At 32.1% G+C, this 25,465-nt stretch overlaps 1 protein-coding gene across 4 annotated transcripts in view; it reads right to left on the bottom strand.

The window, feature by feature from the left end:
* Positions 1 to 5,672: 5,672 nt before the first annotated feature.
* The window catches only part of LOC146993053 (uncharacterized), a 60,540-nt gene continuing 40,747 nt past the window's right edge, over positions 5,673 to 25,465 (bottom strand). For 2 of the 4 annotated variants that reach the window (XM_085808012.1, XM_085808009.1), the window contains 4 exons: positions 14,686 to 14,714; positions 13,863 to 13,895; positions 12,471 to 12,536; positions 5,673 to 7,524 (listed from right to left, as the gene is read on the bottom strand). In XM_085808012.1, the coding sequence (XP_085664138.1) occupies positions 7,510 to 7,524; positions 12,471 to 12,536; positions 13,863 to 13,895; positions 14,686 to 14,714 (143 nt within the window). In that variant the 3' untranslated portion in view covers positions 5,673 to 7,509. The remainder of the gene's footprint in view (positions 7,525 to 12,470; positions 12,537 to 13,862; positions 13,896 to 14,685; positions 14,715 to 25,465) is intronic. The other 2 variants (XM_085808010.1, XM_085808011.1) reach the window with 1 other exon arrangement.

Genomic DNA, 25,465 nt, shown 5'->3' with positions numbered 1-25,465 from the left:
CTTCGAATAACTGCTCCATTTATCCGCAGCCCCAGGGATAAAATGTAGGTCGGTGGTTTTTTGCGTTCATGGAACGATAGATAAGACTTACATTTCGCACGGGGAATGCAGATTTTTGCCTGCGGGTCGCCATGTACGTCCTCAACGTGCCATTCTACGCACACATTCTATTACAAACTTGGCTTATTTCGATCCCCTTTACATTTGTGCTATATATTTTTGATTCACTCTATATAAATGAAATTTCTGGATTCGTATAATGTTATGTTTTGCTTAATTTTTGGAAGAGCGGGAAAACGAAATGAAATGGAAATATTTTAGCTAAAGCTTTTCAGTTGTCGAAAGACGAACAATTTTTCCAGCCCTTATTTTAAATCAATTCCTCACAATATTATAAAATCCGTTCGAAACAAATAAAAGATAAAAGTTTACTTGTTTGTTCTTAACCCCTTGAGTACATTTGATGTCTGAGACACGTCATTCACTTTTTCCCCCTAGGAGCGGTTGACGTGTCTAAGACGTCAAACCAAAAATTAAACTCTTGGGTACATTTGACGTCTGAGAGACGGCATTCACTGGTTTTCCCTAGGAGCGGATGACATGTCTAAAATGATATTTGAGGTTATGCACAATTCTGTTCATTTCATTGGAGCTTGTATCAGTCATAATAGAAGAGGCAATTACAGTATTTCGGTGAACATTATTTGCGATACACTGCCCCATTATGTCAAAAACAAGGAATATATTTTATGATAGTGAAAGTGACTGAGAAATCTAAAGAAGAATTGTTTAGTGATCCTGAAATTGACAATTGCAATGAAATACAAAGCGAAGGTGATGAAGACGATATCAAACTAGAAAATGATGACAATTGTAATATAATATCAAGGTTTCGAAGACGCACAAGACGTCTATCGAGCAGTGATAGTGAATCTTCTCGTGACCAGTATCAGAGGAATGAATCTGGGAAGAAGAAGGAGCCTGCATAGACTAGGTAGTAATCCTACACCTTTGGATGTTTTGAAAGAAGTCTTGAATGAAGATTTTTGGGACACTATAGTAGAAGAGACGAATAGATATGCCAGACAAGGGATAGAAAAAGAAGGTTGTGTAAAAAAAAAGGTGGTTTAGACAAATAGATATGCCAGACAAGGGATAGAAAAAGAAGGTTGTGGGAAAAAAAAAAGTGGTTTCCTGTAAGTTCTGATGAAATGAAAGCTTATATTGCATCTTGATGTTGCACATAAAGAAGCCAAAAATGCATATGTATTGGTCAAAACGATATGCAATAAGTACTCCAATTTTTGCCAGCACTATATGGCATGCGATAGGCTTTTGATATTTCAAGCTTTCTACATTTTACGGATAATGAAGATGACAGAATAAGGAAGATTAGAAATATAGTGGATTATCTAAATATTAAATTTTGTTACATTTATACTCCTAAAGTGAAGTAGCTATTGATGAATCGCAACCAAAAATTATATCCATTCCACAAGCAAAAATTTTCTCAAATAAATCCGTACACAAGGGGTTAAGTTAGTGTAAATCCTAAGGAATTATGTTTACAAATTTTATTGTTCCAGTTAATTATTATAACCTAATACTACCAGGAATAATTTTCTACCCGGATTTTAAATTTATTTCTTTTATCAAAAAACATTACAATAATTTGTTTTAGTGCTATTACAGTGTAACACTTCCCTTTACGTATATAAAAAGGATCTGATTTGTTCATTTATTATTCTAGAAGTTTCAATGAAACTTTTCAGCCTGTATTCGTTTTATTTGGAAAAGAAATTGAACTTAATATTTAGAGCTAGAAATGAATTTCGTAATGGGAAGATGCTACAAACCGGATGTCCTCATTCAGTTTTTACTCGACTTGTCGCTACACCAAATTTATGCACATTTTGTATTTTCAACATTTCATTAATTACGTAGAATTCGAATGCTAACTGGGGGAGGCTTAAAAAAAAAGCTAAAATCTAAGGTGAAAAAAAAAATAAAAAGGAAAAATTAATAGTACATCACTGCAACGGAAATTTGACACCTGCCCCCTAGTGAGGAGCTCTCTCCGTCAGTCATTTTTCAGTCGAACCCCAATTATTATGCCAATATATGAGGCTTATGTTTTATAATTTTCAAAGGACCTATACCTGAAAAGCGCCTTCTGTTGGTTATATCACAATTATTTTCTTTCAGTTTATCTCCAGCGTTATGCAAAGAGTGGACTATTCCGGCTAATACATATAAGCGTTAGGTATCAATAATATATTTAAGGCCAGCTCATTTATTTCGTAAGGTTCTTTCTACAACCTTCATTCCTTAAAATCATGTTATAATTGAGGGCATAATACATTTCTATGGCACTGATTTTTCCAAAGTTAGCGTGACTTTTTATTAAGCTAATTTTTGGATTGATTGGATCGCATTTTGGGCACAAGAAAGAAAACTTTTCGCTTAAGCGAATATATTAATATACTTAGTGATTACTTGAAGAATTACTACAATATACTGAAATAACGAAATAAAAAATTACTACAGTATACTGAAATAACAAGATAAGCAGTTACTATAATATACTGAAATAACATGATAAAAAATTACTACAGTATACTGAAATAATTTCTATGTTGTTTTGCAATCAATCAGCACTCAATGTAAAAGAACGGTGAGTTGTACGCAATAAACTTACTTAATATTTCGTGCTAAATTTGCAGGCATGAAGATAACTAAAAAAAATTCATTTCTTGTCAGGTATTAAAAGGGATTATGATATTAAAAATATTAATATTAAGGCATTAAAAATAAAAATAAAAGGCTTAATATAATATAGCAATAGTAAAAAAAGGCTTAATAAAAATGAATTATTATAAAGCTAAATATAAATTAAGAAAAAATGCCTAATATAAATTATTAATAAAAAAATGCTTAATATTGACAAATTAAATCAAACGGGGAACATATTTTTGAGTCAATTTAGACTAAAAAATATACGCTTACCGTTTGAACATTTTGATCAATGTTGTGTTAGTTAAATATAAATGTATTTTCCAAAGCTGTCACTAATATTGATCCCTGAACCAACTGATAGAACATTAAGAACTCTTTCATAATTTGAATCAAAACAGATAAATTCAAAGTGTGCAATTTTGCCATAAAAGTTCAAGTTTAAAATACTAAAATTCAAACAAAAAATACTCATAATTATTAAACTGTAAAGAGTTTTTTAATTTCATGTGCTTTTTACTTCCTTGTACGAAGTAAAAAGGAAGTATTGTAATCGCGAAAAGTTTCAGGAAACATATTTCAACAAAAATATCTATTTTGGCCACTATCGAATGCAATTTAACGGTTTTTGCATGATATCTGTATGTAAGGAGAGAATAAGACTCATTTCCTCCAAAAAAATTATAAAACTGCTTTAAAATTAATTCTGAAGAGAATTTTTCGTGGCGTCTGCACGAATGTATGTACGTACGTGCGTACCTATCTCGCATAACTCAAAAACGAGTAGCCTCAGAACGTTCAAATTTTGTATATAGGACTGCTATAACATGTACATGTGCACCTCGTATTTGGGTTGCAATCGGCCGCACCAAACGTATATAAATATATTTATATATATATTCACTCTGTTACCCGGCTCAGTGATCTCAGTTTCTTTACTCTTATATGTTTGTAAATTGCACATTTTTTGCTTTAAAAATGATTGAATTATGTTGTTTTTATATTCCGGTTAAGGTTTTTATGCCTTTAGTAAATCTGTATGCAATATGTTTAGAATTATCAACAATTCTAAAGTTGTTTAATTGCCGCTAAGCCTGTTTTTAATGGCGGCCATTGATGTTTACATTTGAAACAGGAGACTAGTGGATTTGTTGCCAATCTAGAGAAACTTAGCTTCGCAACAACAAAGATAACGCATTCATTTATTATTGCCAATTAAATCATGCTTAATTCTTTCTGGAATTTTTTCGAGGAAATAAGCGTTTGAGATTTACTTTGTAATTTTTAATATAGATATTTTGAGTTTTTATGTATTTTTGCCTTCTTGCAAAGTGAGAACTGAATTAATTAAATGAGAAATACTCAATCGTCTGTGAAAAACTGTTTCTTTTTTGTTTTGTTTGCTTAATTTCTTTTATACATAGTTCTAGCTTTAATATAGTATTTGAATAGAACATGTGGCAACGATTAGATAATTCTTTAAATGATATATACATTTTGTGCATTCTGAGTTATAATATGAATGAAATATAATACTGTTAAGTAAACCTAGCACCAGAGTGTCGCTGTGGTAAATAAAGTGAATTTTAAAGAATGCATTTATTCTATTGTGGTTTATGCGCTGTCGGCGAAGTAGGTTTAATTCAATCTAATAAGTTTAAATAAAATGCAAGAAAAAATGCATATAATTTAATATTCCCTACAAGGAATTTATGTGGTGTACACATCAGATTTTTTTGTAGGTGTTTGTTTATTCATTAATGTGTTTGTTTATATTTTTATGTGTTTTTATTTTTGTTTAACTTAAAAAGGGAAAATTCAAGCGAGTAAATTTACACAATTTAAAAATTAGAGTATGCATATATAATATTTTATCTTAAAATTCTAAAAGTTAAATGCTTAAAGTTACATAATTTGGACTTTAACTCTTTCTAGTAACGTCTTTTGCCATTTTTGTTTTTAAATATTCATTTCACTTTTTATTTATTTATTTTTGTTTGAAAAAAATCTCAATTTCAGCTTTAAAAAACTACTTAAAAATTACTAATTTATATAAGTTTTGCAATTTAAAAACCTTAGAAGTTTTGCAATTAGATAGAAAAGAATCATATACGAGGGCTATCCAGAAAGTAGATTACGTTTTGGAATAAAAAAATAAATGTTTTGGAATAAGTATAGGAAACAAATTTTATTATATACAGATGAAAGCCACACTCAAATACTACTTTTCTACATAGTCACCATACAAATTAAGGCATTTATCGTAGCGATGTACGAGCTTGGAAATTCCTTCGTCGAAAAATTCGGCCGCCTGCGCCTTCAACCACTTCGTTACCTCTTCTTGCCTTCCATCTTGCACAAAACTTGTGGTAACCAAGCTTTTCGCTGATGATTTCGTGCAACAAACTTCGCGAAATTTGTGGAAAACTCAAAGAAAGTTCCGTTATTGTGAAATTTCGATTTTCACGGACTTTAGCATCGACTTTTTCGAGAAGTTCGGCGGTCACTATGCTGGGTCTCCCACTTCGATCTTCGTCGTGAACATTGGTTCGGCCATTTTGAAATCTTATGACCCACTGACGCACTCCACCTTCAGTGATAATGTTGTCCCCATACACTTCACGAAGCTGCCGATAGATTTCTATCGGTTTACAGTTTTTTGCAGTCAGAAACCTTATTACTGAGCGCACCTCGCAGCTCGCGGGATTTTCAATTAACGCAGACATTTCAAACCGTCACAGTATCTGAACGGAGCACAGCACGAACCTCTCACTAGCATGGCTAGATGCAGACTGAGCTGCGCAACGCTCTGACCCCAAGATGGCCGCGCTAGCCCCGCCCCTAGCGGACACAGACGGAAACGTAATCTACTTCCTGGATGGCCCTCGTATTTATTACATAACAGTGAATAGTTTAAAAACAAGTAATTTAAATCAGAATCTCTCTAAATCATTTAATAGAAAAAAAGTCATATCAATCATAAAATTTGCAACTATAATACAAGTTCAAAAAATTAAGGAAAAGTCTTTTTCCAAATAATTCCTTCTCTAAAATACCGGATTTACAATCTTATTAATTCACAGTAAGGGAGGGGGGACGAGGACCATAACGAACAAAGTTTCGTTCACATCTAATACCTACAGCAAATGGTTCATTGTGTGCTGCTGCGATAATATTCACGAACAATTTTTGTAATTAAATAGTAATCATAACAATACGATATACTACGAAATCATAGTGCCACCTATTCCAACTGCGCACAGAAATACGAAAAACTAAAGCAAGTCACTATTTTTCCTTGCTGTAGTATTTCGTGAACTGAAGTGGTCCTTTCATTTATATCCATTTACAGTAAAATTTACAACATTTCCATAAATTGGTCAAACATAAACATTCAAGCATATATTACTGCAAACTGACAAAACAGCAGAGTGTGCTATGAAGGATTTCAGCAAGGGTGTGTTTCTTCGTTACATGTATACAAAAAAAAATATCTCGCTACACAAGTAATAATAACATTATTGCAAATAATATGATTTAGTATCACAAGAATAGCAGTCATTTTGGGGGGAACAATTTACTACAATATGCAAGTAAGAAACTACATTAAACAACATGGTCTCACATAACAGATCTAATTCATTAATTTTAATTAGTTTCACTAGCAAAGCTTTTGAAAATAGAACTCAAGAAGTAATAATCTCGTGTACTTTTAACTCAATTAACATCCGAGTTATAATTTATAAGTATAACATGGGCATACTATAATATATACAATCCCTTTGTTTTTAAATCATTTTCGATCTACAGCTAATGATAATTTTTGAAGCAGCTGCATGATGCCATTTTTAATAAGCAAACTATGACTCTAATGATTGCATTCTACAAAACATAGAATTTGTCATTAATAAAATAAATGTACTTTAAATAGTTTTCGACACACTTCAATCTGCTTTGCCATGAATAATTGCTTAACATTTCTTAAACAAACAATTTTTGTGTTAATATACAATAATAACAAATTTAAAATTTTGTAAAGTACTGAAGAATCATAGTAGAGGATTCATAGAATATTCCTACAAAATTCCAAGTATTCTGGAATGGTAACTTTCTCCTCTTATAGATAATACTAACAAAAGCTGTACATTGACAGCAAATTTTTCAATCAGAACTGTAATTAAAAAATGAGTTTGGACATTGTAATAAATTTTACTCTTCTCCATTTAACGCGTTTTGATTAATTCTACCCAAAAGGGCTCAAAAATTTTTCCATGGTGTCACTTCACTGGCTTTCTATGAAATATAAGCAAATTTCTGAATTATTCATACTCTATTACAAAACATACATTTTTTTACACTTCAGTTCGTGAATTTGTAATACATTTTCTGGCATTGGTCTGAAGATGTTTAACGTTTGTACACAATAAAAGAACACAAGATTGCACAGAAATAGCCTCTTCTTCTAAAATGCACATTTCACAGTTTTTTACAAAAATCTTTCTTTTTTTACTTAAACACAGTAAGTGTTTGACAGCAGTTTTTATTGCCTTATTATGTGTTCCTTTATTCTTTCTACTATGTGTTGGTCTTCAGAAAAATATGGCGACCGAAAAAAAGCTGGAATGATGGATAAGAAGCCATTGCTAAATGAACCAATGGGAGCACCCGATTTGGTAAGATCACGCCTTATCATCATTACACGATGGATCACATGTATGGCGCCATTGACAGTTTGCTCATCTGGGTGGATGATACGAGCTTGACGACCTTCCTATTCTAACAAAAGTTCACCTAAATTCAAAAGATATTTAAATACATATTTAGTCAATATTTAAATAAATATTTATTCATTCATTTAAACACATAAAACATAATATTATTGAAAGAACACTGTTAACGGAATATTGTTATTTAAATATTAGCTATCCCGAAAGCTAAACAAACATTAACAAAATTTAAATATTAGCTGTAAATTAAGATATTAGCTGAGAAGCTAAATACAGAGATATTGACTAAGTCAATATTTAAATAAGCATTTATTCATTTAAACACAAAGATCAAAATGCTATTAACAGAACACAGTTAGCGTAACATTGTTACATAACAGAACATTGTTATTTAAATATTAGTTTTCCTTATGAAAATTAAGATATTAGCTAAATTGACAGAAAACTTGGAATATCATTAGGCTTACCAGACATCCTCTTTTGACCGGAATTGACCCCATCTGATGATGTGGTACCTACGTCCCAGCCAGTCATTCAGATTTTCCCGCTTATGTGTTCAAATTTTAAAAGTCCAGAATACACATAAATGATATTAATACGAGCCCACAAGAGCTGACAACATTTTACGACACATTCTTTCTGACACTGAGGCATGGGAAAGAAGTTTTGATGAAACAGAAACTTTTATTTGGATATACAGCAGTGAATGAACAGGGTCTGAAATTGAAGCTTCGGGTGAAATTATTAATGAAGTTCTTGCAAATAATGCAGTAAGCATAGATCATCCTTTTGATGAAGTTGATGATTGTAAAGGCTTTTTGGGCTAGCTAGTTTGAAAATTTGGAACGGGATTATTTGGAAAAATAAACACTGAGAAGATGGATGGATATTTTATGGGCATTTCAAAGGAAACATTTGATGTGCACACCACATGGCTTCCTTGTAAATATTAAATTATGCACATTTTTCCTGCATTCCATTTATACTTAACCTAAAATTAAATTAAATCTACTTCATTGATAGTGCATAAAGCAAAATATAATAAATGCATTCTTTAAAATTCACTGTATTTATTTACCATAGCAAAACTCTGGCTCTAGGTTTGCTTAACAGCGTTACGTCTCATTCATTTTATAACTCAGAATGCACAAAAATTATAGCATCTGAAGAACTGCATAATTTCCCTAGTGTTCATTACGCGTAACATTTTTGTATTTGGTGGAAAGTTCTTTCAACATTCTGTCGCCTCGTCCGTGTCCAGTACTCAAATGTGTTTTTATGAAGAATGGGAAATAACTCGGCGTCTGTGACATAGTACTGATGCTTTCTTTAACAGGATAAATGAATGTACTTTTGCTTTCCACAAACAACCCATTCTAGCGATTCAGGGGCCAGTAGTCCGGTGGTTCCTTCCGAGTGGTCGTATTGGCTAGTTCACATCATTTATTAACTTCTGGTAAGTAGTTTCGATTCTTTGAAACGAAAACGAAAATGTATTTCCTACTTTGCCGTTTTGTCATTTAGCATTCCATAGAATGCCTAGGAAGTGTATGAAATATGAATAGTTTCATAGTATAATATGAATAGTTCATTGCCGGCTAGCCTGGAAATATGAATAGTTCATTGCCGGCTAGCCTGGAAATATGAATAGTTCATTGCCGGCTAGCCTGGAAATATGAATAGTTCATTGCCGGCTAGACAGGAAATACAAATAGTTCATTGCCAGCTAGCCAGGAAATATGAATAGTTCATTGCTGGCTAGCCAGGAAATACGAATAGGTCATTGCCGGCTAGCCAGGAAATATGAATAGGTCACTGCTGGCTAGCCAGGAAATATGAATAGTTCATTGCCGGCTAGTCAGGAAATATGAATAGTTCATTGCTGGCTAGCCAGGAAATACGAATATAGTTCATTGCCGGCATTGCCAGCTAGCCAGAAAATATGAACAGTTCATTGCTGGCTAGTCAGGAAATATGAATAGTTCATTGCCGGCTAGCCAGGAAATATGAATAGTTCATTGCCGGCTAGTTATAGGTATTGTATACAACTGCCTAGGCATTTTACAGAATGCTGGATTTTATACTTTGCCGGTAACATGAAAATGTAAGATACGAGTTTCATTTTTGTAGAACTACGGATTGATATTTCACGAATCAGCTTCAAGAATTAGATATAAAATATGCAAACTAAAAAATATATATATTTGTAACTCAATGCACATGCATCATATTATGTGAAAAGACGTTTATTTATAAGGCAAAAATTTTATGTAAGAGGATACTAAATAATTTTTCGAACCATTTTGAAAGACGACTAATAGAAAACAAAAAAAGGGAGCTACAGAATTCATCTGACTGCTCTACATTCAAACAAGCACTATTCTGCTGCAAATAACAAGAAATATTAAACATTCAAAAATACAATTGAAATAACCATAGTGAGCAGAGTTCATGCACATTGCTTATTCAACTAATGGAATACATTGCTCACTCCTGAATGCAGCACAAAAAGATGTGAAGTGAAGGCAGGCAAATAGGCAGCCATATTACAATTAACAAAGTGAATGCAAATTACATTGCTTAGCACAATCGAAAAATATGCACGAAGTAAACTGCTCAAAAAAGAGGGGGCACAGTTCTACATCTCCCGTTCTATGGGCCGATTGAGGAAATTCAACTTGCGTTTTTCATGTATCACAAGCTCCACTAAGGATACGCATTAGATTTATATTTAGCATTGTTCTTATATAGCTATCCTGAAACAAAATCGGACTTTCTCTCAAATGACATGCCAATTTGTTTCCATATTTCGATTCAACGACTCAAATTATGCCAAACTGGCAAGTTTTCAACAATTCGAAATTTTGTTTCATTCCAAATAAAATTCGCTCATTTTTTATGATTTATTTTTAAATATTTTTTATAAATTTTTCAAAAACATTTTTAATTATAACCTATAAAATTTTTAATACCTTCATAAAGAAGATGTATTTTTAAGCATACATGCAAAAAATTAGAGTTTTTTATTCAAAATTTCCTAAAACATACGCGAATTTATATATTGGCGCGTTTTGAAATTTGGCATATTTGTTATAAGCGATAATAACGCCAAATTTGGGTTAAGACTTTGTTACAATTATTATAAAGTATGAATGATGACTTTTTTCCCCGCTCGTGTACAATGAAAAAAGGGAAAAAATAGATTACTATAAATTAAGAAGTTTGCCAAGTGAGTTACTGTTGGAGCAAACTGAAAAAAATGTGCCAAGATAAATTTTTAAATTTCTCACCAAAAATTGCAAAATTTAATATTTAGGCATAATTTGAGTCCCAGAACCGAAATATGGAAAACAATTGGCTTGTCATTTCAGAAAAAATCTGATTTTGTGTCAAAATACCTGCATTAGAACAATGCTATATATAAATATAAGAGAACCTGCATACAATCCAAGACTTTGTTGCAAAAATTCAGTCAAAATCGAAGACACATATGTGCAAATTGCATCAAATCCAGCAAAGTTCCTCTCCCGGCCTTCACTTATATAACTGTTTGTCTGTTTACTTATGTCACAGATATACAGTCTTCCACTTAAAAAAGTATTTTAAATGAAACCAAATATTCATGTGTTGTCATTTTTAAACGTGAAATATTCTAAATTTCAAAATAAATCATTTTATATATTTCTTTGCATTTTTATTTAGGAAAATTTAGCATTCCTTATTAAAAAAAAATCTGATGTGAACAAAATATGACTTTCTTGTATGGGGTACATAATACACATTTTTTGCTGCATTTCCATTTATACTTATTTCCTCGAATTTGGGATATATTTCTCATTCATTCAGTTCTCACTTCATGGCAAGGCAAAAATACATAAAAACTCATAATATCTTCATTAAAAATTTAAATATATGAAAAAACATAAAGTTAAACTAAATTTGTTTTACTGAAACGTCCCCGTCCCAGACCCTGCGATTTAGATAATGACCTTGTTATTGGCCGGCGCTGGAATAAAAATTTATAAATTAGAAATAAGCCTACTATCCTATATTATGAAGAACTTAAGACCCCAAAATTATATATTAAATAGAATCGACTATCTTTTTATTACTTTTGAAATTTATCTGCTAAAATTTCAGATTCCACATATGTCTAAAATTTCATGTATATAAAAATTATGCTAGTATATAAAATTTATGCTAAAATTTCAGATTCCACATACCAAAGGGACTTGGCCCCTGTCACTCTTCCAGCCCTACTGTCTTCAATGGATTTAAATAAATTTGCTGGTTTTCCCATCTAGCTGAGGATTTGCAGTATAATGTTAATACGAAAAAAAAAATTAAAATCTTTCTTTGGGGAATTCCTAACAGATTCTGACTCAGACACTCATAATAAGAAATATGACTAGTATGTAGTTTAGAACTAAATAAAAAATGAAAACATTTTTCAAATGGTTAATCTGAAATATACCTTTCGTACTCAAATTATTTGCAAATCATATTGAATTTGTGTACAGAATAGAATCAACATCAGTAACAGACAGTATATTAAAAATTCTTGGCTTGCACAGAAATGTTCTGTATTTGAAAAACGTTTTTAAATTTGTTCTTATCTGAAGTTCTTAAACAGACAACTGAAATTTCAAAATTAATTTATTTTTGGTAAGTATACGACACATGAAGAAACATTAAATTTCCTGATATTTAATTATTACAAATAAAAATTGCAAGTAAATGATTACAAATTATTTATAATTACATTATTTAAACATGTACACAACAAAACCATGCTCTAAGAAACAAGAGTTAACTTCAACTTGGAAATTAAGACAAAGAACTGATGTCTAATAAAAGCTCCAAAAATAAAGTCTAATAAAAATTCTAATAACCAAGTTAATTGAAATATTAAAAGAATAGTTAAATTATGAATTAAAAAACATTCAAAATCTTAACTGAAAATGATTAACAGTTCTCTTTATAATATACACGATGATGTACAAAACTTACAGGCTTCGGACGTCGTGGACGGAGCCGGCGGCGCTGCCTTCGGCTTCTCGTCGTTGATGAGGAGTCCTTTAAAAATAGTATATAGTATATAAATATACAAATAGTATATAAATAGAAACTTTCAATAGTTACAACACATATTGCAAATATTTTATATTTGCAATTACATATAAAAAATCTTAAATAGCTGTATGCATTTTTCAGCTGAGGATGGTGGTTCGGTAAAACCATCGAAACTAGTCCTGTGAAAATTTTGTAAATATAACGCTGATTTTTGTTGTTTGACTTCTGAATTAGCTATATGCCGGTTTATATAAAATATTAACATCAAGTTAAACTGAAAACAAAATGAATTACAAAAACATTATCAGCTGCTACAAATGTATCCGAGTTTTTTAATAAACTTTGTGCGCATTTTTCATGAGCTATGTCTCTTCGATTTTGAAAGGAAAATGAAAACTGGAGCTTTAATGAATGGAACATGACTCTTGATATTATTTTGTTATTCTGTATTAATTAAGCATTCAAATAGTTTTACAGATCTGTAATTCTATATGCTTAAAATTGAAAGACATTGTGTTAAAGAAGTACCAGATATATATATATCTACGAGATCAGTGCAGCAATAATGTGCCGCTAAGATATTACATAAAAAAAACCTACAAAGATCTTCTTAGTAACAATAAATAATCAAGAAAATACCTTTCATGTCTTTTGTGTTTAATCTTTCTACTCTTTAGATGTTATAGCTGTAGAGGATGAGAAAGGCAATTGCACAAACGATGCATTATGTCAGTGTTCGTGTTTAATCTTTCTACTCTTTAGATGTTATAGCTGTAGAGGATGAGAAAGGCAGTTGCACAAACGATGCATTATGTCGGTCATTACTTAAAGTCTCAGATGAGGCTTAAACTCCGTTAGGATACAGAATAAAGTAAATCATTTTCCAAGCTGCTCACAGCTTTACAACAGCGTAAGATATTTTAAGATCTTTGAACTGACTTTCTCACACAGCTTTATAGGAAAATCTTCGGCTATTATTTTATGTTTCTTTACTGCTTCATTTCGATATACTATGAAGAACTTATCCATACACACCTCAAAATTATCTTCTATTAAAAAAAAGAAAAAGAAGATTTCTTGCAATAACCATAAAGGACATTATTTTACATTATTTAAACATTAACATAAATAATGCTCTCAAAAAGCAAGACTTAACTTCAACTGGCAAGTTAAAACTGAGGACCGATGTCTAATAAAAGCTCCTACACTAAGTTGACTACTGATAAAAAAGCTAATAACCAAGTTACATAAAATTTTACATTCATACTCTTAATTGAGAGATACTTATTCTCATTATAATATATATGAAGTATAATATACAAAACTTACTTTGGGTGGTGGGGGTGGAGGTGATTTCACACTCTGTAAAAGTAACAAATATATTTAAACTTTCAATAGTTAACGCACATATTCAAATAGTTCTTAAATTTACAATCAGATGTCAAACATTTACAGCAGTGGTTCTCAACCTTTTACCTAATTGTGCCATCTAAACAAAAATTGAAAACCTTTAGTATCACCACTACAAAGTATTACTAAATTTGTTTGGAATGCCTTCATTTATTATCGTGTCTGCACCCATGTTATGACTGGATACCAGAAAGTCTCTGCTTTCCATCCTGGCATCAACCAAAGACAAAACAAATGCATATTCTTTCTCTAAAGATGTTTATCAACAAATGATATTGACTGAAGGGAAAAAGGGAATGTTAAAAAATATATATTTTAAAGTAAGAAATGCTTTAGTTTTTGGGGAGCAGACATTGTGTGGGTCACTTTTTTTAACATAAATTATATCTGTAAAGTTGGGGTGCGAGTATTACACGAGCGTATACGGTAAATTTTCTTTAAAATTTGAAAAGAGAAACTGCTTAGATAGTATTATGATGTTCAAAGAACCACTGATGATATTCCCGTTTTATAAAAATAGAAACTTTTCCGAGTTTTAAATCTCCATACTAAAAAGAATAATAAATCTGCTAGGAATTTCCTAAACACAATACTCAAGAAAAATACTAAATTCCACTGTTAAAAATACTGCTGTAACAATGAAAATATATTTTGAATGTTTAAAATAAAAATAAATCAAAATTCATGAATTTTTTTTAAAGACATGCTTTAGAGAAATGTTGAGGGGGGAAATTGTTCTTACCTCTTCTGGCCCCCAGAGACTTGCCCTAACTTAAAAAAAAAAAAAAAAAAAAAAAAAAAAAAAAAAAAAAAAAAAAGAGAGAGAGAGAGAATTGAATTGTATGTATACAGTGCATGAATAACAAAAATGCATATTCAATAAAAAATTAACATTAACATAGAATCTAACAATGAAATGGATTTGGGGGAAAAACACTTCATTTAAAAAGTAAATAAATAAATAAAAACCAAAATTGTAAACAAATCAAAGGGTAAATTTATTTTAAATTAACAGTACTTCCTCTGTATCATCAGTTCACTCTTACTTTGACACAGATTTTTCTCCTAATTCCATTCATTTCCATTTCAAACAGAAATGGTATTGAGAGACCTTCCCTTTAATAATATCTGTTGTTACTGCATTTTTAGAATATTTATAACAAAACAATACGAAAAGCATAATATAAAGGAGAAAATCAGCATTTAGTCCTTATTTCTTAAAATGCATCTAATTAATAGTTGACTATTTGGCAATGAAATCTATCGACCTTTTAATTTCTTCCAATATTGTCATCAAAATATTGTGGGGTACTTACGAGTTCGTAGATTTGGATTTCGAATAACAACATTTGATGAAGAATGGAAACACAATTTATTAGACAGTATTACTTAGGACAGCTCCAAAAACACGTTTACAGTCACTGAAAAACTACGACAAATAACGCTAAAACAATCAGCAACACAGACTTCAGGCTATAAAGGTGAAGAAAGCCTCACGGTGAAACACCGGAGAATGGCTCCCGACTCGGTTCGTTCTCGGAACTCTACGTACTATCGAGACTATCCGAGCTATGAATCGTGATGCACTCGATGCATCAACTCACAATACTCGGACTAGACACCTCGACGTTAGAATACATCAACTCGATAGACTACGAGACACTCCTACTTCGCATACCAGCAGGGTTATATAGCTTTTGGGTTGCCTTCAAGAACATTCATGTCAAACCGGTAAGAATTTGTTCTAGAATGTTCTCCGTCAGTCCACGGCATATTGCCAACATTGTCGGCATGTGGAAGATTTTGTGCCAAGGCAACTAACCTGCTTTCCCTTGCCACTTTCTGGCAACCCTAAATCCGCCTTGCCCTATCTTACTGCAGCTGAACATTTTGTAAGAATATTAAATATATTTTCAAACATTCATTTCAACAGTTATACCAAAGTTTTAACTGAAAGCAAGTTTTCTGCTTCAAATTAACCAAAAATTTAAAGAGCACAACAAAGTATTTTTATAACATTAATCCCAAAATGAAGTTTTACAACTTTCTTAATAGTATTCACAACTCACAGCACTGCTTCTTTATTACCATTCAAAAATCAGTTAAACGTGTTCATGCGTTATACCCAAAACCTATTATAAATAGGAATGTTTGAACTTATGTTATTTATTATTAAGTTTTCATGGCTTTATTTTTTCATATTTGGGATACCAACGTTAAATGAAAAAACAAAGCTTCATTATGCTACTGAATGAATAGCAGTTTTTGAAAGATTTTCTCCATGTTTAGATAATGCATATTTAAGTAACGGAAAATGCAAATGTTCGTGTGCCTGGTTTTTCGGGCGAAGGACTATGATATTCAAAATTGGATGACTCTAGGTTACTGAGAAACATGCATACATTCATGCATATTATTCATTATTTAATGTCTTTAACGCTTTGCGGCACAGTGTGTCCGGTGTGGACACACCTAAAAACTTCCTTCTGTATGCACAGAAAAATTGAATGAAAAAGGATTTATAGGTTACTCTGAACCTTCTTTATTTATAGTAGATGGCAGCTCAACACAAACCAGCCCATATATCTTAGCCATGTTTAGTTTTAAGACCCTCATTTTTCAAAGAGATCTTCCAATTTTTTTTTTTTTAGGGTATAAAAGGAATTGTTTGAAAATAAATTTCTGTTATTCTTTTGGCTGTATGGTAATCTCCTTATTCTACATTAGTTTTAATGTTTAACCTTGAAATCTGAAATAAAATCAAACGGTAAACCCTAGGTGTGCCTAGACCGAGCTCACCGATAATCTAGGACAACTGAGAGTCTGTATTCTTTGTTTCTCTGCATCTCATCGGTCAGTTCATAGACAACAATGTTCGTTTCAGAATTCTTTTTGAAACTCTATTCAATCAGTGTGCCTACTTTGGGCACACCCACAGAATTAAACGATAAGTGCTATCTTCACAACTCTCTAGGCCTAGACTGCCGATCTTTTATTTTTTTTAATCAAAACTCCAACTTTAAAAGGTAGCGTGCTGGAAAGGGTTAATGAATATGCCAAACTTCAAAATGCGCCAAAATTTCAAAAAAGTCACGTATATATTAGGAAATTTTGAATAAAAACTTTCATTTTTTGCAGGTATTCCAATTTTGTCTCAAAATATATTTATGCTAGAAGAATGCTATATATAAATCTAATACATGTCAAGTCGCACTTTTGAGACATGGAAAACATAAGTTAAATTTCGACCATCGGTCCAATAGAGCAGAAGATATAGAACTGTCCCCCCTCCCTTTTCGGGGGGGGGGCAAGGTGTACATTAGTTAATATATAATAAAAAGCGATATTAAGAAAACCGAATAAAAATTCATGATTTCATTATATTTGAGTGCAATGAAATTCATAATGCAGTACAAAGTCCGAAATCCGGAATGGTCGGGACTTCAGCGATTCCGGATTTTTCTGGACAACAGATCATCAATTTAAATCTGGTAAGATGGCATGCAAAAATTATACAATTAAAAATATGAAATCATAATTTATGAAATAAAGAATAATTATGATCTAAAGGGTATCAAAATTTACAAAAAAAGCTCAATATTTATTTGTTTGCTTTATTAAACATTTCTTTCAATGTAAGTTGTTTAAATTTATGTTTAATGGACATCAAAACATGCTTTGCTTTGTAGATCCTTTGGCAAATCCAGAATTGGAAACTCTTTTCGACATAATCGAAAGTTCAAGCTTAGTTTTTATAAAATTCCCGTAATAATAACAGTCTGCAAAAAATAATAAGCTGGATCAAATTAGAAGATCAGGGAGCAGTGCAGTCTGCTACATTAATTGAATGATTATCTTTATTAATTAGAATCAATAAAGATAATTTTAGCCTAGCTTAATAGCGTCCATTATAGATTATTGGCTATGTATCACAAGATTGGCAACGAAAGCCAAGTTGTTTCGCTAAATTTTGTCTAGCTCCTATTGCATATTGAATTAAGCCTGAATTGTATTAGTTTAGCTATTTACTACACCTATGTTTATTTCTTGCACATGTTTCAAACTAATCCGAGTCCTGAATAAATGTTAAGGCTTTATCTAGGGCTGGGGCTCGATACCACCTGGTACAGTCTCTATGGGTTCTAAATTCTGCTACAAAGCACTTTCCTAAGTTCTAAATTTTCACCATGCGTAAACTTTGGATCCCAGTGCCTTCCCTAAATCATAAAAACTTCTCATCCCTTAATTTTGCCCCTTGGTGCTTCCCCAAATTCCAAAAATTTAGTCTTCCCTAAATTCTGTCGATGCTTCTGGGCTTATGGTGAATAACACATCAGTTATTCTTAATTAAAATAGCACTAAATGTAATCTTTTGGCCTATGAGTTTCATTAATAAAATCTATTTTTAGCATATGAAAAGAAATTTTCATTGAATTTTTTCTCGTCAACATTTCTTAGAGCATTTAAAAATCTATAATCACTGCCAAGCATAATGTTAGCATAAACGTTTGCCGTACTCTTGTTATTATTCAATTATTAATACAAAAAAAAGTTTACACATCACAGCATGAGTTATTACTGAAACTGTCATTTATTGATAAACATGCAGTGATGAAAGCAAAATATAATAAATAATGACTCGCCAGGTCGGCATCAGGGATATAAAATAGGTGAATGTTTCAGTTTGAGATGTATGCCAAGCAGATACTCAGCTACGGAGCCAATTAATCAATCTCACAAATTTATGCTTACATGATTGTTTTTCCATAACGAGGTATTTTATTTATTGCCTAAGTGAAATTAAGAATCGGAATTTTTAAGTGAAAATCTCCACACCTTTTATTATGGAAGGAAAAATCAAATGCACATGTGTAAAGCATTAATAAATAATAATAATAATAATAATAAAATGTTTGTGGCTTTGAAATCTGGCTTTTAGATCATTCCGGATAACGGACGTCCAGATTTCGGACTTTGTACTGTAAATGATAAAAAAAGTTTCATTGTGCAACAATGAACATTAACAAGTGCAGGTTTTAATGTACAAAACTTAGTACCACGTATTGGTTTCAAAAACCATATGAAATAATCACAGTAATCTACCATTAAACTAAAATGTAGACTACATATTGTGGGGTTCTGTTTATTTTTACTAATACTTATTTTACATTGTGAACCTTTCCTGAATTCCCTTAGCTTTCCCCCACATTGCAAACAAAGTAGGGTGAACGAGAGTATTTAGGATAAAAGGTTAGACGGTGTTTTTGCTATTGTGAATGCATGTTTAACCTTCCAGCATGCGCACTATGCACAAAGTTTACGACAAATTCGGTTTTTAATGCATACTTCTCGCATATGGCGGCTGAGACGTCTGAATGTCATTCTTATTTCTCCTTTCAACCCTTCCCCACATCATGGAATACGCCAACAGGAAGTCATATGACATTTTTGTTTTATTACTGGGCTTTTGCGCTATGTGGCAGCTTCTTCGTAAAAGTTACGACATGCGCATGGTTGTGGCTGAAAATTAGGAAAGTATTTTTTTCTCAAATATTTTGTAATTTTGTTATTAATTGACGTGTATTATTTTAATTTGTATAAATTTGACTCTATAATTTTTATATCGGTTTTCACAGGAAAAAAAAAAAAAAAAAAAAAGTGCAACCAGCTGATTTTGCTTGCATTCTTCAAGAATTATCTGATGAAGAAAAAGAAGACAAAGAAACCTTTGGATGCGAGAATAATAGCGATAAGTGTAAGGAAAATATAGAGATAAATAATATCAGCTGTAAATCTGAACATTATATTTCAGATGATGATAGTAATAATGATATAGAAAAATGGAAGGATGATGATATATTCCACGGGTGGCCAAAGTGCGGCTCGCGAGCCTGATATGGCACTTGCAGACAATTTGTGTGGCTCATGCATATAAAACATATGTATGAAATATGGTAAACAAACTTTTAGAAAATCTAGATGTGTCCAAAAAGAAGTAATTAATTAGTTTAGACTCTTTTTACAAAGTTATCAGGGATCTCTTTCTATTTAGAACCTCCTCCACTAATTCTATAATGATGTAAATATGAATTTGTGGCTTTTAGAAAATCTAGATGCGGCTCTCGAACATTCCTGAAATCAAACGTGCGGCTCTTACTGACATAAAGCTTGGCCAACCCTGATATATTCTATGTTAGGGAGGATAAATCTTCTAAGTGGCAAAATCAGAAGTAGACAAACTGCTCAAAGACAAACAAGATGAATATTGTGAGCGTTATCTGGTCTAAAACACTATGCCAAGGAGGTTGTAATATCTTGTTATTTAATAAATAAGTATAATTATTGTTGAAGTGGCAACGACATATTTGTATCAAACCATTACTCAGCAACGAGAGATATTGTTAAAAAAAGATTAGTATTCTGAAGATTTTACAGCTAGGAGTAGGATGAAAATTTTGCCACTTAAGAATTGTATAAAATTTGTCTAGCACCGTGAACTAGAAATAAAATTTATGTTCTACTAAGAAGATTGTCTGTTTTGTAAATTACTGCAAAATACATTACAGTCTTAATAAATTGGAGGTTCCACCGAGATACTGGAAATTAGGAGTGCAATTATCAATTTCGATGGTGCTGGTCTCCTAATCCCAGAAATTTACTGAATTTTTTAGAACAAGTTTGCTAATACCAATTGCCAAGTTTTTTTTTTATTTCAAGGAGAAATGGATGTAAGAAGTCTGCCGTTATAAAGCCAGATTTTAAGCGGATCATTCAAAGGTTATCTTCTGTGCTTCTGTAACTTACGTCTGAGCAAAAACTGTCAAAAATAGGATACTGCTGATCTCTGAAGATAAGATTAACTTTTGGTTTTCTTAAAAAAAGCTTTTATTGAATTTTAATACTTTATTTCAGAATTATAGTTTATCGTGTAAGATTTTGTTTAAAATAACTGACCCACAAATTATTCAGCTTAAATTTATAATTGATATTCGTGGTAAAGAAGTATTTTGAAATTATTATTTATGCTTTACTTTTATTTGTATTGAAATTTTATGTTGATAATTGATATGTGTAAGCCATCCCGGCATTTATATATATATATATATATATATATATAAACTGCTGAGTTTTTGAATTTGTTGCCAAGCAGGCGCGTGAAAATAGGTAGTAACGTCAAACTGACGTAGAGTGAATTGATTATACTGCAGAATTGGCAAAGTCTAAGTTCTCGCCATCCAGGCGTGTGGTAGATAGTAACGTCATCCCGACGTATTACAGATTGTATATTCTAAAAGTTGTATTGCCAAACTGGCAAAAATTGTTTTTGTTATTGCCAACCAGGCGTGGAGATAGATAGTAAAATCGTCAAACTGACGTTGGTAAAATTCCATTGTATTGCCGAACTGGCAAAGGTGTTTATATAGTTATAGCTAATGAGGCTTGTGAATAGTGAGTTAAAACGTCAACCCGACATAGTATTAAATTATTTTGTGCCAACCTGGCAAAGTTGTTTAAATAATTCTCTCCAATTGGTTAGTGTGAATTTCGTATTCGAGAAATTAAATCTCGCCAGAAATTATATATTTTTAATACAAGTACGAGCTTTTAGATTGAATTTCAAAAGGAAGCCTATTAAAAGTAACTTGTGTCAACATGTCATTCTTAGCTAGGAGTAAAAAACAGGATTTAAAAGCACTAGCAGAAGAGTTAGGTTTAACCGTGAAACCTGAATTTAAGATTGCTCAGTTGCATAAACTGATTACTGAAAGTCCCGATTATGATGAGGAGTTTACTTGAGAACTACTGGCTGCAATTAGAGGAGAAAGGGAACGAAAAGAAGAATGCGAAAGAGAAGAAAGAGAAAAGGAACGCAAAAGAGAAGAAAGAGAAAGAAGAGAAGAACACGAAAGAGAAGAAAGAGAAAAGGAACGCAAAAGGGAAGAAAGAGAAAAAGAACGCGAAAGAGAAGAAAGAGAAGAACGCGAAAGAGAAGAAAGAGAAAAGGAATGCAAAAGAGAAGAAAGAGAAAGGGAACGCGAAAGAGAAAAAAGAAAAGAAGAGCGAATTAGAGCCTTTGAGCTACAGAAACTTCAGCTGGAAGCAATGGCTGCCACAGCACAGCCGGCAGAAACTACGCAGTTACCTGAGCAGCCTTTAAAAATCAGAATTCACGATGTCATGCCACGTTTCAACCCTAAAGAAGATGAAATAAGTTTATTCCTGGTGTTATTTGAGCATCAAGCTAAAATAATGAATATACCTGCTGAAAATCAAGTGACTCAACTTATTTCATTACTGCCTCCTGACATTGTTCAGCTTATTGCTAGAGAACCAGAAGAGGAAGAGAAAAAGTATGAATATGTAAAAACTTTACTGTTACAACGATTTAAATTGACTGCAAAAAAATTTCGACAACTATTTAATAAACACCAAAAATCTACTGAAAGTACTTGGTATGATTTCTACTATGAATTAAAAAATTATTTAGAAGGATGGCTTAACAGATTAAACATTAAAACTTTTGAACAGCTAAAAGATCTCATGCTGGTTGATCAAATAAAAAAGCGTACTTCTCCTGATTTCAAAGAACATTTTATGGATCAATGGACAACCATCATTTCACCTACTGAAATGGTTAAGAAAATTTTGAAGATGTGAGAAAAACAATAAAACCGAAATTTTCTACCAATCAGACTGAGAAATTTAACAAAGGATCATTTAAACCGCGTTATGATAATTTTGTGAAAAAAATAAGAGCATCCACCTCATTTTAAGCATTCTGATAGATGGGATGATTCAAAATACAAGAAAGATCATCAGCAAAGGAATCAGTTCAAAAAAAAAAAAAAAAAAGAAAGAAAATTTATATGACAAAAGATATTGACCACGATGTTTCGAGTGTGGATCATATGAACATTTTAAGCCTCAGTGTCCTCGCTTAAAACCAAATGAAAAGGTAAATTGCGTATCTTCAAATGATGGTTTGTTAGAGACATATACAATTAACGGTTTAGTGAATGAGTATGAAATGCCTATTCTTCGAGACACAGGAGCCACTGTTGATGTTATTTCTCGGAACTACATAGATAACGCAAAAATGACTGGAGAACATGTCTGGGTACAATATCTTTTAAATGACCATTTAGTGTGTCTACCGTTAGCGGAAGTTGAAATTAATTGCGAACTTGGTCATATAAAGACAAAGGCAGCTGTTGTTACAAATGATCCAGGCAGATATGTATTGGGTAACAAAATTGCCCAATTGTTCAAAAGTAAATCATTCTTAAATTTAGGAAAAATAAATGCGGTTTTGACACGATCTCAAGTAAAAGGATCTCCTGAAGATGATCGAAGCAGAGAAATTGAAATGGAGAAACTAGAAGAATTGACGTTTATTGACACTGACGAAGATATTTTACCGCAAGCTGATGAGGAAGACAAGGAAATTAAGAAAGTGATTAATGTTAATTCAAAGGAATTAATTGAATCTCAGCATCAAAGCAGAGATCTAGCGTCATTGCTTAACGAAGCTAAAAATGAAAATTCCAGCAAGACAAATGATTTCAAAGTAAAAGAAAACGGATTGTTGGTGAAAAGGAAAATAGATAAAAATGGAAATGAAAGGGAATTAATTGTTATTCCTGAAAAATATAGGGATCAAATAAAGTCATTATGTCATGATAGCACATCTGGACATTTAGGCGTTGTGAAAACTAAAGATAGATTAACAAGATACTTTTACTGGGCTAATTGCTATAAAGAAATAGAAGAGTATGTTAAAACTTGCGATACACGTCAAAGAGTGGGAAAATCTAATGATAAAGCCAAAGCACCTTTGACTTTAGTACCAATTATTGCAGAAGTATTTTCAAAAATTAACTTTGACGCATGCGGTCCTTTACCAATAACACCGAATGGCAATAGATATTTAATTACAGCTATTTGTTTAGCTTCAAAATATCCGGATGCTGTACCTGTTCCTAATATTGGCACAACGTCAGTAATTGAAGCCGTGTTACAAATATTTAGTAGAATGGGTTTCCTGAAAGAAATACAAACTGATCAAGGTACCTCCTTTATGAGCAATCTAGCCATAAAATTTGTAGAAAAATTTGGAATAAAAGAAACTAGAAGCTCAGTACACCATCCGCAGAGCAACCCTGTTGAAAGATTTCACCGAACAATCAAACAAATTTAAAAAGTTTTATGTATCAAAGCAGCCCCTGAGTGGGAGAAGCAAGTTCCCGCAGCTCTATTTGCTTTAAGAACAATAACGCACGAGAGTACGGGATTTACACCTGCAGAATTAGTATATGGTCGAAATCTTAGAACACCTGTAACATTATTATATGAACAATGGATGAATCCTAAAGACAAAGGAAATAATGTTGTTGAAAACGTTTTTCAATTGATAAATCGGTTAAAAAGATGCAAAGAGCTGGCTACAGATAAAATGCTGGAAATGCAAACCAAAAGAAAGGTGTGGTACGATCGTAAAGCTATAAAAAGAGAATTCTCTGAAGGGGATTTAGTATTAGTTGTATCAACGAATAAACCAAACAGACTAGCAGTTGAATGGAAAGGTCCTGGGAAGGTTGAGAAGAAATTATCCAAAACTAATTATGTTGTGAGTTTCGAAGAAAAAAATGACTTTAACCAAGTCTACCATGTTAACATGCTAAAACCCTATCATAGATGAGCAGAATCGGTTAACCTTATGATTACAGAAGATCAGTCTGAAATTGATGATATGGAGGAAAATTTCCCAACAATTGACTCTGAACCAACATTGTTCGATTTTGAGGACATCAAAGAAAACAGCTCCTTAAGTGATAAGCTAAATGAACAACAGATTCAAGAATTGCATGATATGCTGCTGAAGTTTTAAAAAATCTTTTCTAATAAACCTGGAAAAACTCATTTAATAACGCATGATATTCAATTGACAGAAAACACCCCAATCCACTGTAAACCATACAGAATGTCTCCTAGACAAACGGATATATTAAAAACAGAAATTGATAAAATGCTTCAGCATAAAATAATTGAAATAGGAGATTCAGATTACACTTTTCCTATGATTTTAGTAGAAGTAGCAAGGAGGGATCCAAGACCTTGTATCGACTATAGAAAATTGAATAAATTGACTAAAACACAATTCTTCCCCTTGCCTTACATCGAACAACGAGTAGAAACGGTAGCAGGCGCAAAATATATAACTCTTTTGGATTTAACAAAGGGATACTGGCAAATACCTTTAACACCCAATGTTCAAAGATTAGCCACTTTTGTTACAAGTTTTGGCACATTTAGACCTCTACAGATGCCTTTCGGACTTAAAAATGCACCATTTTCATTTAGTAAAATGATGCCGAAATCCTTCACGGTTGTGAAAACTTTGCTGTTCCACATTTAGATGACGTGGCAATCTTTTCAAACACCTGGGAAGAACATCTAAGTCACCTGAAAGCCGTTTTGTCCAAAATAAAGGACGCTGGTTTAACTATTAAACCAATAAAATG

This window comes from Stegodyphus dumicola, chromosome X1 (assembly GCF_044657685.1).
Source record: "Stegodyphus dumicola isolate Sdum_Otavi_A_Nest chromosome X1, ASM4465768v1".
Taxonomy (NCBI): domain Eukaryota; kingdom Metazoa; phylum Arthropoda; class Arachnida; order Araneae; family Eresidae; genus Stegodyphus; species Stegodyphus dumicola.
The sequence above is the reverse complement of the archived record's forward strand: the minus strand, read 5'-3'. Positions and strand labels throughout refer to the sequence as shown.